Genomic DNA, 15,026 nt, shown 5'->3' on the forward strand with positions numbered 1-15,026 from the left:
TCAGCCGTGTGATGTCTCTCCTCGAGATTCATACTCTGCTTGTGGGTTCTTGATGGGGACATGCAACGTCTGATTGATGGATGGACGGTTGACATTTTAGGTGTCCTTGATTAATTGTTATTTTTAAAAAATTGATGATTAATTCCCATGACTTTAAAAAATTGATTTATGGTATGAATTATTATCTTAAATGTTTATTATGATTTTGAAAGAAATATTTTTTAAAAATTCATCCATTTTTCCCATGGATAAAGCTTTACAAAATACGATTAAGAGCTGCAAGTTAATTTATTAAAGGAAAAAAAATAATACATACGAAGAAATCATGATATAAACTTATTAATCTCTTCACTAATTAATATTTCGAAAGTAGCATCAGCAAACGACAATAACAAAAACCATGGGTGTATTGATTCAATGCAAGACCCGTCTTCTAAGGCACAGGTACACTCTTGAAACATTAAGTTACAGCAAAATCCATAGGATCCTCTCACTCTTGGGCAGCCACCACGAGGCCAGGGTTCTGTGTCTTTAAACCCTGTTCTAATTAATTATTAATTATTAATCATTATCTAATCCTGTCTTAAACAATTCGTTAATCGGAATAAAGAGAACATGCTAATCTGTTGACATGTTGCAGAACACAGTGCCCTCTTCCCAGCAGTTCCTTCCTCTGTGCAAGAAAGAAGAATCCTGGTGTCCTAAAAAAAATTAAAAAAAGGCTTAACCCAATCCAAGCTTGACATGTGCCCAAGCAAGTTCAGTAGCCTATCATGGCCCGCGCTAGTTCATGGAGTTCCATGAATTTTCCAAAGAAAAGGAAGAAGCTACAATCCATGTTGCCCTCGCACATGACCCTTGCAAATCTTAAAGTAAAAAAATGGTCACTTGTTTAAGATATAATCTTTAAATTTAATGTCAATTAATCTGTAAATAATTTTAAAGATATTTACCATGGTAAAATTAAAAAAAAACACATATTTTACCATAACTATAAATCTCAAAATAGTTCATGGCCCGACTCAATACTCTCTGATCATGGATTAGATAAGTCAATGGATCAGATAAGTCAATCCCAAGCAATGTTATTTTAATTTTTTTTAAAAAAGTTAAAGTAAATCTTGATAGGACTGTCAATTGATTTGCCGGATCAACTTCTAACCTAGTACAACATCAAACCTTGCCCGAACAAGTTTAAATTGATAAATATCGAATTAAACCGTTGAAGAAAGTAAAACTTTACAGCAATGGCGTGTTGCTATGTGAAAAACCCTCGACAACATGTTTTTAATAAAAGAGGAAGCCTATGGTGGCAATAGGTTACTAGCCTGTAGGCACCAGGAATAAATGAGCTATGCCTAGCTAGTTCAACTGTCAACCTTCCAACGAGTTACTGGATTCTTTCCCAACCGAATCTTTAATTGGTTTCGTATTTTCAATGGTTCAGTGATTAATGACTGGTCTTCTCTGTTTATCTGTGAAAACCGGACCGGTCTTGACCCTGAGTGAACAGGGATTGACCCACCAAGACATTCAGGGTTTTGAAACCGTGGTGATAACATGCTATGGGATACTGGTATTTTCTCCATGTTCATGTATATGGTCTGTGTACATAACATCTAACCATGCATGCAAGAAAATGGCGAGAAGCTATGGCTTCCAATAGAGCCATGCTATTAGATGTTATAGCGCGAGGAACAACTAGGGCCTCTCGACCTGCACAAGAACAATCACTTCCTCAAAACAAACGAGCAATCCGAGCCCCGTTACTGGAAATGCTTGATGTGATGCTTCAATCACCCCAAATGAATCACATAAAAGTTTCAGTTTAGACCTGAATATAACATTATTTGCATGGCTAATAAATTAAGGTGATGATGGAGTGTCCCAAGAGCACAGTCCACAAGTTCAAAGCCTAACAAGAATGGGGTGAGAAGCAGGCGGCGGAAGGAATACCGTGAATCAAGCTTTAAGCTCTTCGGGCCTCTAGGAAAAGAAAGCGATGATGAAAAGCGTGGAAGGAATTGAATACATGGCCCAAGAAACGTTTAAGTCATAGTGAGAGGAAGCTCGAAAGGTAATTTCATTAAGCACAGAGGTAGAAAACCATAGACACGAGGCTGAGAATTATGAAATAAAACCCTAATAATAGAGCGAAGAAGCTCCTAATATCAATCATAAACCGTCATTAATGTTATTCATCAAACTACAGCAAACAGAAAAATTGCCACAACTTCATTAAAGAACAGAAGCTTACCCCTACTATCCAATACGTGGACAGAATTCTAGCCGTTAGATTGTTATATCAGTGGTTAATTCTTGACGAGAATCTGGAGGGAACTAATATCATTGGAAGGGAAAAGTGCAGTTGGAGGAATGGTTATTACAGGTGGAAAGAATATGGAGATGTGAGTAGTGATCATATTCTTCTTAAAAGAATGCAGAGGCAGCAGGTTACCTTAAATACAGTGGAAGTTAAATGAGAGAAAAGCCTTTTTAAAGCGCTTTACAAGGGTAGTAAATCAGAAACCAATTCATCAACCAAAGAAGTTAGAATCCCATCCTCAATTTCTACACCATCTTCAAATGCTTCTATGCTAAAGTCCAGCCATTTCCCATTCGGAGTGCTCATGTCCTGCTCTACAAGTTCATCCACCATCAAGTCACCCATGCTTTGCCAACCCAAAATTTCCTTGTACAGTTCCTCTGCCAACCACCCCTTCCTTTGAAACAATGTTGACAATTTAGCCCATGCTTTGCAGCTTCCTACAAAAGTTTGTCTGCATTTAAAGTCTAGGAATTCACTAACACAATCAAACAAAAGCTTTCGCGCAAGCTTGGAGTGCTCTACTTCATTACTTTCCATACCCTTGTCTTGATTCTCCAACAGATCAAAAAGATTGGGGTTTATGACTTTGGAGGTTTGACCCAATGCAAAACCTTTCAAGTTTAGCTCTGCACTGTTAAGTATATCCCTTATGAAATCCAGCTCCCAGTCGCTTAATTCCTTCAATTCTGTTGTGCTGCACGTTCTAGTTGTGTATTTTCTTACCACATCCACTATAGATATTGAGGAAGCTGAGTCTGATAACTCAGTTTCACCCTCCATTTCTACAGGTTCATTTGTTGAGCAATGGCTACTTCCTGAAAATATGAGTATATACTTTGGTCATTATTTTCATTAAAACACTTAATTTTATCCCAAAAAAAGAGAGAAAGGATCGTAACCAATCTAGAAAGGTAATTTCGGCCAAAAGTGGTTCTTTAAAGCTTGTGTTATACATCCCACATCACGTTACGAGGATCTCAAATGGTGCACACAGCCCCAGACCTGATGTGAATAATTATGGGAGAAGTAGATGCTCTTCTTCCTACAACGCACTTGTACATCTCTCATATTATAAGTATTAGTCCCAAATTACCACTGCTAGGCTCCTAATTGGCATTTAACTGATATTGGTTTATGTCCAAATTATAATGCATGGAGATAATCCAAATTTCTTTGTGTGCTTACATAGTAGAAAATAAGTCAGGGAAAACAGTGTACAACTTTACCATTGAGATAAGAGTAACTTCCACTTGCAAAAGAAGGTTCGAGAATTGAAACTGGGCTAGTACGTTGACACTCAAGTTCTTTTCCAGCTTCACTGTAATTGCTGCTACTGCTTTGCACTTCCATCTCTTCTGATTGCTGAAAAGGTTGTCCGAGTGAGATTGTCAGTGTGCCAAATAAGATGTCAACTTATATTCATTTCTAAAGATGAAAATGTGAATTGAATTATTTTTTGTGAGAACTTCCAACCATGTTAGTATCTGCTTAGCTTTTTAAAACATATTAGAGAATTCTGTCTGCTGACATACCCATTAGTTAAGGAGCGTGTCAAAATTGGGAAGTTAAAAAAAAGATGTTGGCAATAATTTGCACACAAGCTCCGAGTTCTACAGCTAAAACCAATTATAAGGACTTGCATCTTTAGCACTTGCAAAAATGAAAATCAGAAAATCTAAGGGACAGCTTCAAAAGCAATTCTACCCAGCTCATAGACACTGACAATTTATGCATAATGCCAAAGAATATACCAAGTGTGCAGCAAAACTAGGAGAAGCAAGCGCCCATTTCAATTAAGGTAGAAGGTTTTCTGAACATTATTGGAGTTGACAGAAAAAAAAAGAATTCTTCCTACTTTATCTACTATATCTATAATGATGTACATGTACAATACAGTAGAGCCATGGAATAAATTAAACCTATTGCCAACCAGATAGGTCACATACAAAGGCATCTAAAAAAAAAACAGAAGGATGCAGCTGCGGATTGTGAAAATAAGACTGACCTGCCACTTTTGGTTCATTGCAAGCTGTGATTTTTCCACCAAAACACAATCAAAGTAACCAAGGCTGTCTGACTTATTTTTATCGTGAACAATTTGAAGCATCTGGTCCAGTCTTGCAGAGGAGGTGCTTGCTACATTGGGAGTAGACAATGAGTTTTCTAAACTGGATGAAGAAGTAGCAGAAGTCTCCTCTCTGATCCCATTACAATGGGTAGACTCTACTTTATTTGTTAATTCTCTCAGCTTTTGCTCCAAAAAAACACCCATAACATCACCTCCCACTACATTCAACCCAGGGAGATAAGATGTTGAGCTTCTGAAGGAAGGATGATCATTACTACCAAAAGAATCAATAGCAGAGTTGTTGCATTTATCCGACATTTGTCCAGATGACTGATAACTAGGCATGGCTCTCTTTATGGGAGACGAGAACATAAATGAAACAACATCCATGCCATTTTTCCTGTTATCCATAGCCATATTCTTGTTCCCATCTATTACAGCATTACTTTTTGTAGACCTTCCATCCTTATTGAATGATACATTAGGAGAAACACTTCTGTCAATTTGAAGATCACCACTTACAGACTGTTTCTTCTTTTTCTCCTTTTCAGAATCCATCATAACCGAGCCGATCTTCCTGGGCATGGTTTCAGGCTTTACAACAATCTTATTTACGTTCCTATATTGTCCAACAGAACCACTTGTGGATTGTGTTTTATTACCTTGCTGGTTAGAAACTGAATTCTTCAAAGTTGAACTACCTTTATTGGGTACAGAATTTTGCTTGAGGTTATTTTGCTGAAGTACATTATTGGTCCTGCTTTCAAAGGTTCTCTTCTGTATAGCCTTTTGTGTACAATGCTGGTTCTTAAGCAACTGGTTTGCTTTGACCTCATTTTGTTCCTTCTGCTTCACAATGCTCTTACTTCTCAGTGGTGACCCGTCTCTTTTTTGAGCATTGGACTTTGCTTGTGCTGCAATTGGAACAGACTTTCCTTTATTCCTCAAACTGTTGGGAGTGCCTTTTCCTGAACCCGTAGAAGCCTTGGCTGATGACAGGCCTTCTGATCCACTCCGTCTCTTGTCACTTTGCTGTTCTTTTGTATTCCTGGCAATAGAGGGTTCATTGGATCTTTGGGGCCTGGATGTTAAATGTGCAGCTTCCATTTTCTGTTTCAAATCCCGAATTCTCAAGGGAACTGAAGAAGTCCTGATTGATGGCACTTTACCAATGCTACTCGCCTTAGGACTTGCCTCAATTATCTTTGCAGCTGCCTCCATTATGTAAGCCACATTCTTTGTTGGAGTGAATCCAGGATTCTTAATTGGAGACAACAACTTATGATGGGTAACTGGAATTGATTTAGCCAATTTTGGAGCCAGTGCTTCAGTTTGGAACCTCGCAATTGGCCGGTTTTCCACCTTCTGCAGCCTTGATTCCACGGAATTCCAAGCATACTTTTCTTGCTCATTTGGAATGCTGCGGTAGTCCATTGGGTTATATTCACTCCATAAATTAGGGGTGCTCCTATCACATGGAAATGCCCTAAGAGAGCGTGGATCAAAACCTAGGGTAGAAGAGGGCTCAGCAACATTTGATGCAGGCAAAGAATCCAGACCCATAAGTCTAGCAACTGCCCCAGGGGCCCTTGTTCTATATCCTTCATCACTAGTCACTGACGAAGCACAACTAAACTCACTACTCCCTCTGTTACTCGAGTTTGCTCTTCTATCATCCAGCTCTGTCTGGATGTACAGCAGAAACAGACCATTTAATCATGTTTAAGATTTTTTTAACTGAAGTTGGTAGAAAAGAAGATTACAACAGAAGAGAGATGAATGCTCACCATATGAAGCCGCGGCTTTGCCATTTTCTCAACATTTTCCTTTCCTTGCTTTAATCCTTCTACAATCACAATGCAGACAGACATTAATCAAGTTAAAAACAGGATAATGTATCAGACCATCAGAAATTAACACATGCACAAACATAATCTACCACAAAACAACTGTACCAGGAAATTCATAATTATTCACGAACAGCTTCTTGCGAGACTTCCCATTCCAATCAAACAAGTGGAAAAAGCCTCCTTTTGTACGTTTTCTCTCAACCTCCATTCTATTATCTACAAATCATAATCGATACAGTTTCAACAATAAGTACCACCCAGAAAAACCAAGTCAGAATAAATTCTATCACATTCTTTCTTAACCATGAGAAACATTCAAACAAGCAAGTTTCTCTCATCAAAAACCAAAATTTACCATGGCATTTCACAAAATAATCAAACAGAATCCATCAGCCAAATTAGATTGCCATCGAGTTCCAATTTTAAAACTGAAGAAGCTCCAAAGATGAATTGAAACACAACTAGGACCCAAAAGATTAGACCTTTAAATCACAAGCACACCTAACATTAGCTACATTGCTCACTCAGGAAGCAAAAATCTAAAAAATGCTAGATGTTTACACATAAATAGATAGAGAGCCCAGAAACAATTACACAAACTGCCAAGTAAATCAGATAATTCTTTCTTTAAACAACCAGCATTGCCAAAATCACAAGCATTGTAGAGCCATATAACCTTCACTAGAATGAATAATCTCCAATCAACCAAAGAAAACAGAAGGAAACAAACATGAGTCACATAAATAAAAATCTTACCTGACATCCTCCAAGAGTCAAACTTGCAGCCTTTACTCGCATAAAAAACAAAATCATCCAAATCCCATTTGTTGTAGAACCAGAAAACACAATGAAAGCACAAAAAAAAAACTTAAATCAAATGGGTTTTCTTCAAAAGTCACAAATTTTGCCAACTAATTATCCAAAAAACCCACATTTTTTCAAACTCAAAAGCTCGCAACTTTGCATAAAAGAGGATGCTTTTCGAGCAAAACAACCAGATGTCTAAAGGCTTAAAAAGTCAAGAAAAAAAATGGTGACATTAGCAGAAAGTGAGAAACACAGAGAGATTTTGGGTAAATAAGGAATGGTCCAAAAAAATGGAGCTAAAAGAAGTCAGTGCGTTTTAAAAAGTGTAAAAAGGTGTCAGTCCGGAGAGAAAGAGAGGGAGAGAGTAGCCTGTCCGTGTTGTGTCGTTGTTAGCATTAAATTTTGAAGAAGATGAGACACCGCTTTGATTTTATGGCAAGACGGCAAGAATTAACAAGTCTCCTCCCCTGTGAAACCGTGAGTGTTCAAAGATTTATTTATTATCATAAATAATCGAACTCGAACCAACCAATTGGATTATATTTATTTATTTATTTATTTTGTTTTTCCAAAGTCGGTGGTCTTTTTTTAACTAGTTTTTCACTTGCATCAAAGATTAAAGAATCATTTTCCTGAAGTATGTTCAAAGACAAACAATCTAGTCCAGACAAAAAATTTAAATTCTTGGGACTTAACTTGGAAATTTCTTTTCTGGTTTTAGGTGAGAATGTACGTACTGGGATTAGGTTCCATTTAGCAAGATTAAAAATGATTTCTCTCCAGACTCCAAGCCACTCCAATCTTATAGCTGGAAAGTGGCGTGGGTGATTCGGAAAGATTTGGATTCAAGCAAATGTTTTGCATCTCAGGCAACTTCATATGGTGTTGACACATGACCTTGCTGTTGGAGGTTGTTGACATATCATCGTCTACAAATCTATTTCTCCAAATTAACTAATCAAAATAATTACATGGTTGTTGCATATGCTCGTGTCAAGCATATTCCCATGGAGAAGACTTCATTGCTTTGTTTGGTTCCTAGTTATAAAACAGGATTGGCCCTTAGGTCATTTCGATCCGGCAAATCTAGAACGATTTAAAAAAAATTAAAAAAATTAATTTGATTCGACTCCATAAAATAATTAATTTTATTTATTCTCTAAAAGAAAAAAATAATTTAGGGCCATGGGAGGGAATGTGGCATCAGGACTATTGGAGCTAAAGAGTTTTTTTTGGCACGACTCTTGGTGCTATTTTCTGTTTGATGGTGATGGTTGTTGAACATCACAAACGGTGCCGTATCAGTTCACTAATAATATTATTTAATACATTTCTTAAGTTTAATTAAATTCTCAAACTCCCAAGTTTTAAAACGATCCTTTTTATTTTTAAACCTTTAAAATAAAAACTCAGAAAAAATAAGAAATATATAGATGCGTAATTTGAAAATATAAATCAAGATGAGAAATAAAGAAAAAAATCTTTTGTAAGGGATGGATTTATTGTAAAGAGATATCGAATAGTCTAAGCATTTTTTTGTGTGCCAAGTCTGCAATTCAATGCCAAGCTTACACGTTATTTCTCCATTCCCAAATCATGATCTCCTTTTTTTTTATCCATTTTTTCTGTTTTTTTAAATTAAATTCTTGTATTTCAAATCTCTACACATGAGATGTTAATTTAGAAGTTCAGATTGAGTAAGGCAATATATTATATAATTTATTATAAAGTTTATAAGTCTAAAATCTCAATTTTTTTTTGCCTTAATTTCCATTCTAGAATGTAGAAGTGAGAAAAAAAAATTAAAAAACTGATTAAATTAAAAAAATTAAAAAAAAAATCGAACCGTAAAAAAATAATAATTAAACCATTAAAATTCATTAAATTTATTTTATGTTACTTGTAACGTCTTGTGTCATAGATTATGTCTTTGTTTTTGGTTTGATGGTTAAAGACATGTAGATAATGATTAATCTTTTTTTTTTTAAAAGATATATCTCAATATTGGTAAGGTATTTTTATTGAAATAAAATTTTCTAAGTAACTAATACTTGCACAAGTTCTTACATCTACAAGATCGATCAGAAGCTAATGAATATGGTTTCCATGATCAGAAGCTAATGAAGATCGATCACAAGCTAATATATTAATTAATCCATATTTATCTTTAGGTAAGTTGATCTAAATTAACTTAATTTTTTTTAAAAAAAAAAATCTGGATGGTGCTTAGGTTTCGGATCAGATCAGAGCATCATCGAGTTGATTTGTTTGGCCAAACATATTCTTATAATTATTCAAATTTAGGCTATTAATGCATGAAGCTCTATCATCTTTCTTTATCATAATTTACGCTATAATTAATGCATGAATCCAGCGGCCATGATCAAGGAGCTTGAGTTTGCAATACGTTAATGCATGCTCTTGCCTTTCCTGCTAGAAAACATATGAAAGGTTGGATGGAAATTGTAATTAAGACCCCTAATTAATCCAAGATCCAACAAGCGATATATATTCTCCCAGTGCCAAGAGAGGAAGAAGATATATGTACGTAAATCTTTGTTTTTCAAAATTCATCACCAGATACAGGAAGATCAAAAACAAAAGGAAGATAAGAGAAATGGAAGGGAACTAATTGCATTAAACAATGAACAGATTCACATCCCTTTTACAGTTTCTTGTTCATGGAAACCACATGAAACAGATCTTAATATTTATATAAATATTAAACAACAGGAAGCATTCAACGGTCACAAAGCCAACCTTAATTCGCAAATGCAAGAAGGGTGTTGATCAAGTTAAAACATGCACCTTTCAAACCTTCATCTCCTTAATATCTTGACTATTATATGTATAATTTGTTTGATCCTCTCTTTCAGGATTTAGCTATAGATGGATAATTCTATAGCAGGTTCTCTTGACCCAGCAAAGCCCTTTCTTTATAGAAGACTTGACTTTTCCCTCAACAGCATAAAGCTTATATCTTGCAACACGTTTTTTCCTCTTCGTCTCTGGTGAATTCCACCATGACTTGGCAGACTTTGAAGATCTCTTTGCAACATGTTGATCATGATACCGGTGATGATGCTTCCTGGAAAAATCATAGTCTGGGCCATATTTTGATGTTACAGTTCTGTCATGAACATTGATCCCGTCCATCTTGATTGATCTCCCTCTCCCTCTCCCTCTCCCCCTCTCTCTGCAACAGGAGGGGTCAAATGAGAGAGACAAAGAGAGAGGGATGCTCTCTGAGGCCTTTTATCAAGGGAAAGAAAGGGGTATGATTTGTTAGGAGAGAAAGGTAAGATCATGTTAATATAGCTTTGTACTTCTAATTCTAATGGTGCATAAGGTTGTCAGCTTGTTAGATTCTGTTAATTATGACAGAATGTTTTATTATTTCCCATTTTCCCTCTCATTAAATGAAATGGACCATCGAAAAAAATAATATTTACTAATCGAATCAAATTCCTCGAATAATATCAACCATATATACCTTAATTAGCTGATATTATTTGAGAAATATTTCATTTCATATGGATATTAATTTCAAGAAAAATAACACGGAATAATATAAGCATATCCATACTTACTCTAGATTCAAAATAACATTGCTTTAGCAATTTTTACTTAATTTCTAATCCAAGTTAATGTGAATATCTACATCATGATAATCTCATATCTTATACACATCCATGAGGATATGACACACACACACGCACTCATATACACATATATAATTATGAATAATTAATTAAGGGTAATTCAAACTGTTTTAGTTTATGTTATTGGATTTAATTTATTTGAATTTTATTGTTATGTTGTTCTATTCTAGATTTGCGTTTATTTTTAGGGAGTCTAATTGTCAGTTGTTTTAGGATCTTGGTATTTAAAAACCTCTTTGTTTTACGGTCCATGCAGATTAGAAGCTATGGTACGTAGGTGGAGAGTACTGTCAAGAAAGACAAGCAAGCAAGACTAAAATACCTGGTTGGCCCAGAGGCCGTAGTTCCCAATGGTTGCCTCGTCTTGTTCAAAACCATTCCCAGTATTTTCTGAATTATTGATGCATAAACAACAATAAGTAAAGGCAAGATAAAGAATCGTAAACTGAAATGGATTTATTTCACCATGGATAAAGCAGCAGCAACAAACGAACATGCAGAAATACCAGGTACAATTTGTTGTCAAGGTAATCCATCTGGGATCATTGCTGACACAACCCAGTCCATGAGTCATATGAACTTTTACAGTGTACTCAGTGTTTGGCATCTATTCTGGCGGCACTTAAACGATGATTTTTTCTGGAATACCTGAATAAGGGTAAGAATTCACATTCTCAACCATGTGTATGAGAGCCCATTTGATCCAATATAGGCGCATTCTGACACCAAGACAACTGACAAACAATTACAGAGGATAAGTGCAGGATAAGCATGTGAGGGGCATCGAGCTATAAACCAAGTGCAAGGATTGGAGTTTTCTTTTGCTCCCCAAACAAATTTTCCTTATCAAAATAATGTGCTATTCAGAGCAGTGAGTGCATGAAACTCATCACTATGGAAAGAATGATGGGAGTATGGTCAGAATTTAGAGAAAAAAAGGGCAGTTCTCCATGCAAATTGAACGCTAGAGTTCACAGAAATTGCTGACAAACAATTCAAACTGTATCCAACTACATTTCATAGCCACATGCCACCAAGTAGATAGATACACTGCAATCACCAAACATCATTGTGACATTGTAGGATACTCAGCTCATGGTCATGAAAAGGGCAGAGTACTTACCTTGATAATGAGATAAGACTGCTTTTGGTGACCCTTTTTACCGGTAATGAGCCCTATATTGTGAAGTTAAACAGGCAGCTTCGAGACATTCAAGATCCATTACATCCAAGGAGACTTTATGTTGATTGCCAGCATCCTCACCCCATTTTCTCAAGACCTCAAGAATCTCCTTTAGAAATCATCACGTCATTATTATACATCTCCAGAAAATTTCCTTTAATATTCTAATTATTATTTGACAAGAACTAATTAAGGAGAGGAAATCAATGATTCCCTCCTCATAAGAGTATTGTTTATTGAAGCAGTACTTTGTTATTATTATTATTTTATTTTATTTTATTTTTTAATATTATATTTATTAAAAATTAAATTTTATAATTTTTTTTAGTTTATTTTCAATGATGTTATCTCAATCTTATAATTTAAATCACAAATTTTACGGGTTAATCCAATTAACTCAATTTTTTAATTTTTTTTTATAATTTATTTTTTCAACTTCCTCATTCACCTTTTATGTTGATTGGAAATTAAGGTTTATAATTTATTTTGGTTTGCTTTTTATAAGATTATTTCAGTCTTATGACTCGATTCAAGGGCTTGACGTGTTAAATCGAGTTGACTCAGGTCTTGTTTTTGTCATTTTTTAATTGATTTTTTTTTAATTTCATCCTTCAATATTTGATTGATTAAGAATTGAGCTTCATAATTTGTTTTAATTTGTTTTCTATTGAGTTATCCAGATCTCATGATCCAGGTTTCGCAGGTTAACCGAAGTTGACTTGATTTCAATTTTATTCTTCAACATTTGGTTGATTGAGAATTATACTTAAATATGTTTTTGAATTTGTTTTCCATAAGATTATCTCGATCTCATAATTTGGATCGTGGATTATATATGCTAACCTGAATTGACATGGATCGATCCAAGGTTGATCCAATATATTGTTGTCTCAATATTAAAAAAAATGTAAAAAAAATGTTGTTTTAATTTTTTTTTAATCAAACTATATTTTTCCCCTAATTGTCCAAGTTGTTTTTAGACTTACTGAGTTGATTGGGTCACATCAAATCATTTTTTACATAATTTAATTTTTTTTCTTCTTGAAAACATATTAACAATATTTGAATATGTTTTATAATTTTTTTTAAAAAAATTAATTTAACTCGCAGCATAGCGCATGTAAATTATCCATATTTAAAAGAGAAGGTTTTTGTTTCTCATTTATTTATTTATTTATTTATTATTATTATTATTATTATTATTATTTGATTTTTGTGATTAAGAATATTCATTAAAAAAATATTTTCTTGCAATCTTCTGTTGAACTTAAATCCTAAATAATATCTTAAGAAACAAAATCGACTTAATTACAATCTTAAGCGTACCCATGAAGTCAAGTGGTGGCTACCCTTCATGGGCTTTAATGCCGTTGTTGCAAAGCAGCCTTGCAGGGGTCAAACATAAACCTCATTGCCTCGAATTTTCTTCCTTTCTTTGAATCCTAACCTTTGTTGATTTACCTTTTTTTTTTTTTGGGTCTTATAATTAATTAAAGGAAGGAACAGTATACCAAGAGAAACACAAGTTCCCAGAATTTTCCCAGATGATGGGATTTTCCAAGAAAATACATTGATCTGAAAGTTAGAACAGCCGGAAATTGCACAGAAACTTTGGAGCTCCATCTCCGACCAGTTGACTGACAAACCATGACTGTTGAGTATTGACCATATGTGTGGCCACCATAGCCCCTACACACCAAGCAAATAAATAAAAGGGATTCTCGAATATTTACCAGTACTTAATGCTGATTCGTCTGTCTCCTTCCCCTTTCTTCTTTCAAAGCAAATCAAGGACCTTTGCGCTCTTCTTTTGATGGGTGAACAGACAGACGAGATAATGTCAATGAATTCGGTGTCATGTGAAGCCGCGTGAAAATTGTGGGATTAAGAGCAAATTAATGTAGATGGGGTTGTTGTCTGATCTTTCTATTTTAACAATGCAGTGTGTGGGTTATGTTGATTCTATTAATTGCAGTACCGGCATTGAATTGAATGGTCCTCTTGCGTGTTAATTCGGATTAATTTTTAATAATATTTATTAAAAAAATTAAAATAGTATTGTTGGTTAAGCGTATTTTAACCTAGTTTTTTTTTCACATCAACTAGGTTTTGTATAAACACCCATTTAAATAGTGTTTTGAAGTGTAATAATGATTGTTTTTCAAAGTATTTTTCGCTCAAAATTACTTCAAAATAATATTTTTTTAATTTTTAAAATATTATTTTTAACATCAGCATATTAAAATAATCAAAAAACAACAAAAAATATTAATTTAAAACAAATAAAAAACTTTAATTTTTTATTAAATATTTTTTTTTAAAAAAAACAACCTTTTAATTTTTATATCGTGTGTGCACGAATCTGATGATTGAGGGTAACATGGGATCATCAACACCTTCAAAATTATCTAATTACCTTATATCTAAATAATTTATTTGAAATTAAATTCTTATGATTTGTTTGTTTGCTTGTAAGTGTCTTTAATTTATTTTTTATGGTACCATTAAATATTGAAATATATATAATTTATTTTTTATAAAAACCACTTTATTTGACATTACACATTTTTGACAATCAATGGTATGTTTTGAGGTTTTTTATTTAAGAAAAAAAATTACAAACCATGTCAAAATATCTCTTGATTTATTTAAGAGATGATGGGGGGATAAAATTCAAGACAAAACTAAAAAATTAAAAAAGGAAAAGTAAAGCGATTTCGCTTCAGGCACAAATAATACATTTAGTTTAAATCCAATGATTCGAGCCCCTTTTCAAGTGAGATCCTAATTGAATTTGACAAGTATGATTTTTACTCTCTCTTTTTTTTTTTTTGAAAAGAAGAAGAAGAAGAAGAAGAAGAAGGAATATGACAATGAATATAAAGTAAAACAAAAGAATTTGTCAAGATCTAGTTAGATGTGTGCCTTTATAACACAGATTTACCTTGAATACAAATTGAATTGAATTCAAGATTCAAATTCTCCTAGACCAATTCAATGGAAATCTAGATTTTAATTCAAAGTTGATGAATTCTTTATTCCCTTTGCTGTTTGTGTCTTTGCATTGCATCGTGGTCTCTTTCAAGGTCGTCCCTTTGCAAATCTAGAACGCGTGCATGGAAATTTT

The 15,026-nt window shown here is 34.2% G+C and overlaps 1 protein-coding gene across 3 annotated transcripts; it reads right to left on the minus strand.

Moving 5' to 3' along the window:
• Positions 1–2,331: 2,331 nt before the first annotated feature.
• LOC133669838 (uncharacterized) lies at positions 2,332–7,604 on the minus strand. Of its 3 annotated transcripts, XM_062090167.1 has the most exons (7): positions 7,004–7,604; positions 6,353–6,463; positions 6,185–6,243; positions 4,335–6,083; positions 3,556–3,691; positions 2,869–3,144; positions 2,332–2,766 (listed from the first exon to the last, which is right to left on the minus strand). In XM_062090167.1, exons 1-7 carry the CDS (start codon positions 7,008–7,010, stop codon positions 2,507–2,509), a joined length of 2,598 nt encoding a protein of 865 aa, XP_061946151.1. In that variant the 5' UTR covers positions 7,011–7,604; the 3' UTR covers positions 2,332–2,506. The 3 variants fall into 3 exon arrangements, with proteins under 3 accessions (XP_061946151.1, XP_061946150.1, XP_061946149.1); XM_062090166.1 differs by having other exon boundaries at positions 2,332–3,144; positions 6,185–6,240; XM_062090165.1 differs by having other exon boundaries at positions 2,332–3,144; positions 7,004–7,603.
• Positions 7,605–15,026: the final 7,422 nt, after the last annotated feature.

This window comes from Populus nigra, chromosome 12 (genome assembly GCF_951802175.1).
Source record: "Populus nigra chromosome 12, ddPopNigr1.1, whole genome shotgun sequence".
In the NCBI taxonomy this organism is placed as follows: domain Eukaryota; kingdom Viridiplantae; phylum Streptophyta; class Magnoliopsida; order Malpighiales; family Salicaceae; genus Populus; species Populus nigra.

Coding starts and splice junctions, on each gene's coding strand:
- LOC133669838 (XM_062090165.1), bottom strand. Junction 6,244..6,352: donor GAATAATTATGAATTTCCTG/GTACAGTTGTTT, acceptor TTGTGATTGTAG/AAGGATTAAAGCAAGGAAAG. Junction 3,692..4,334: donor CAATGAACCAAAAGTGGCAG/GTCAGTCTTATT, acceptor CAACCTTTTCAG/CAATCAGAAGAGATGGAAGT.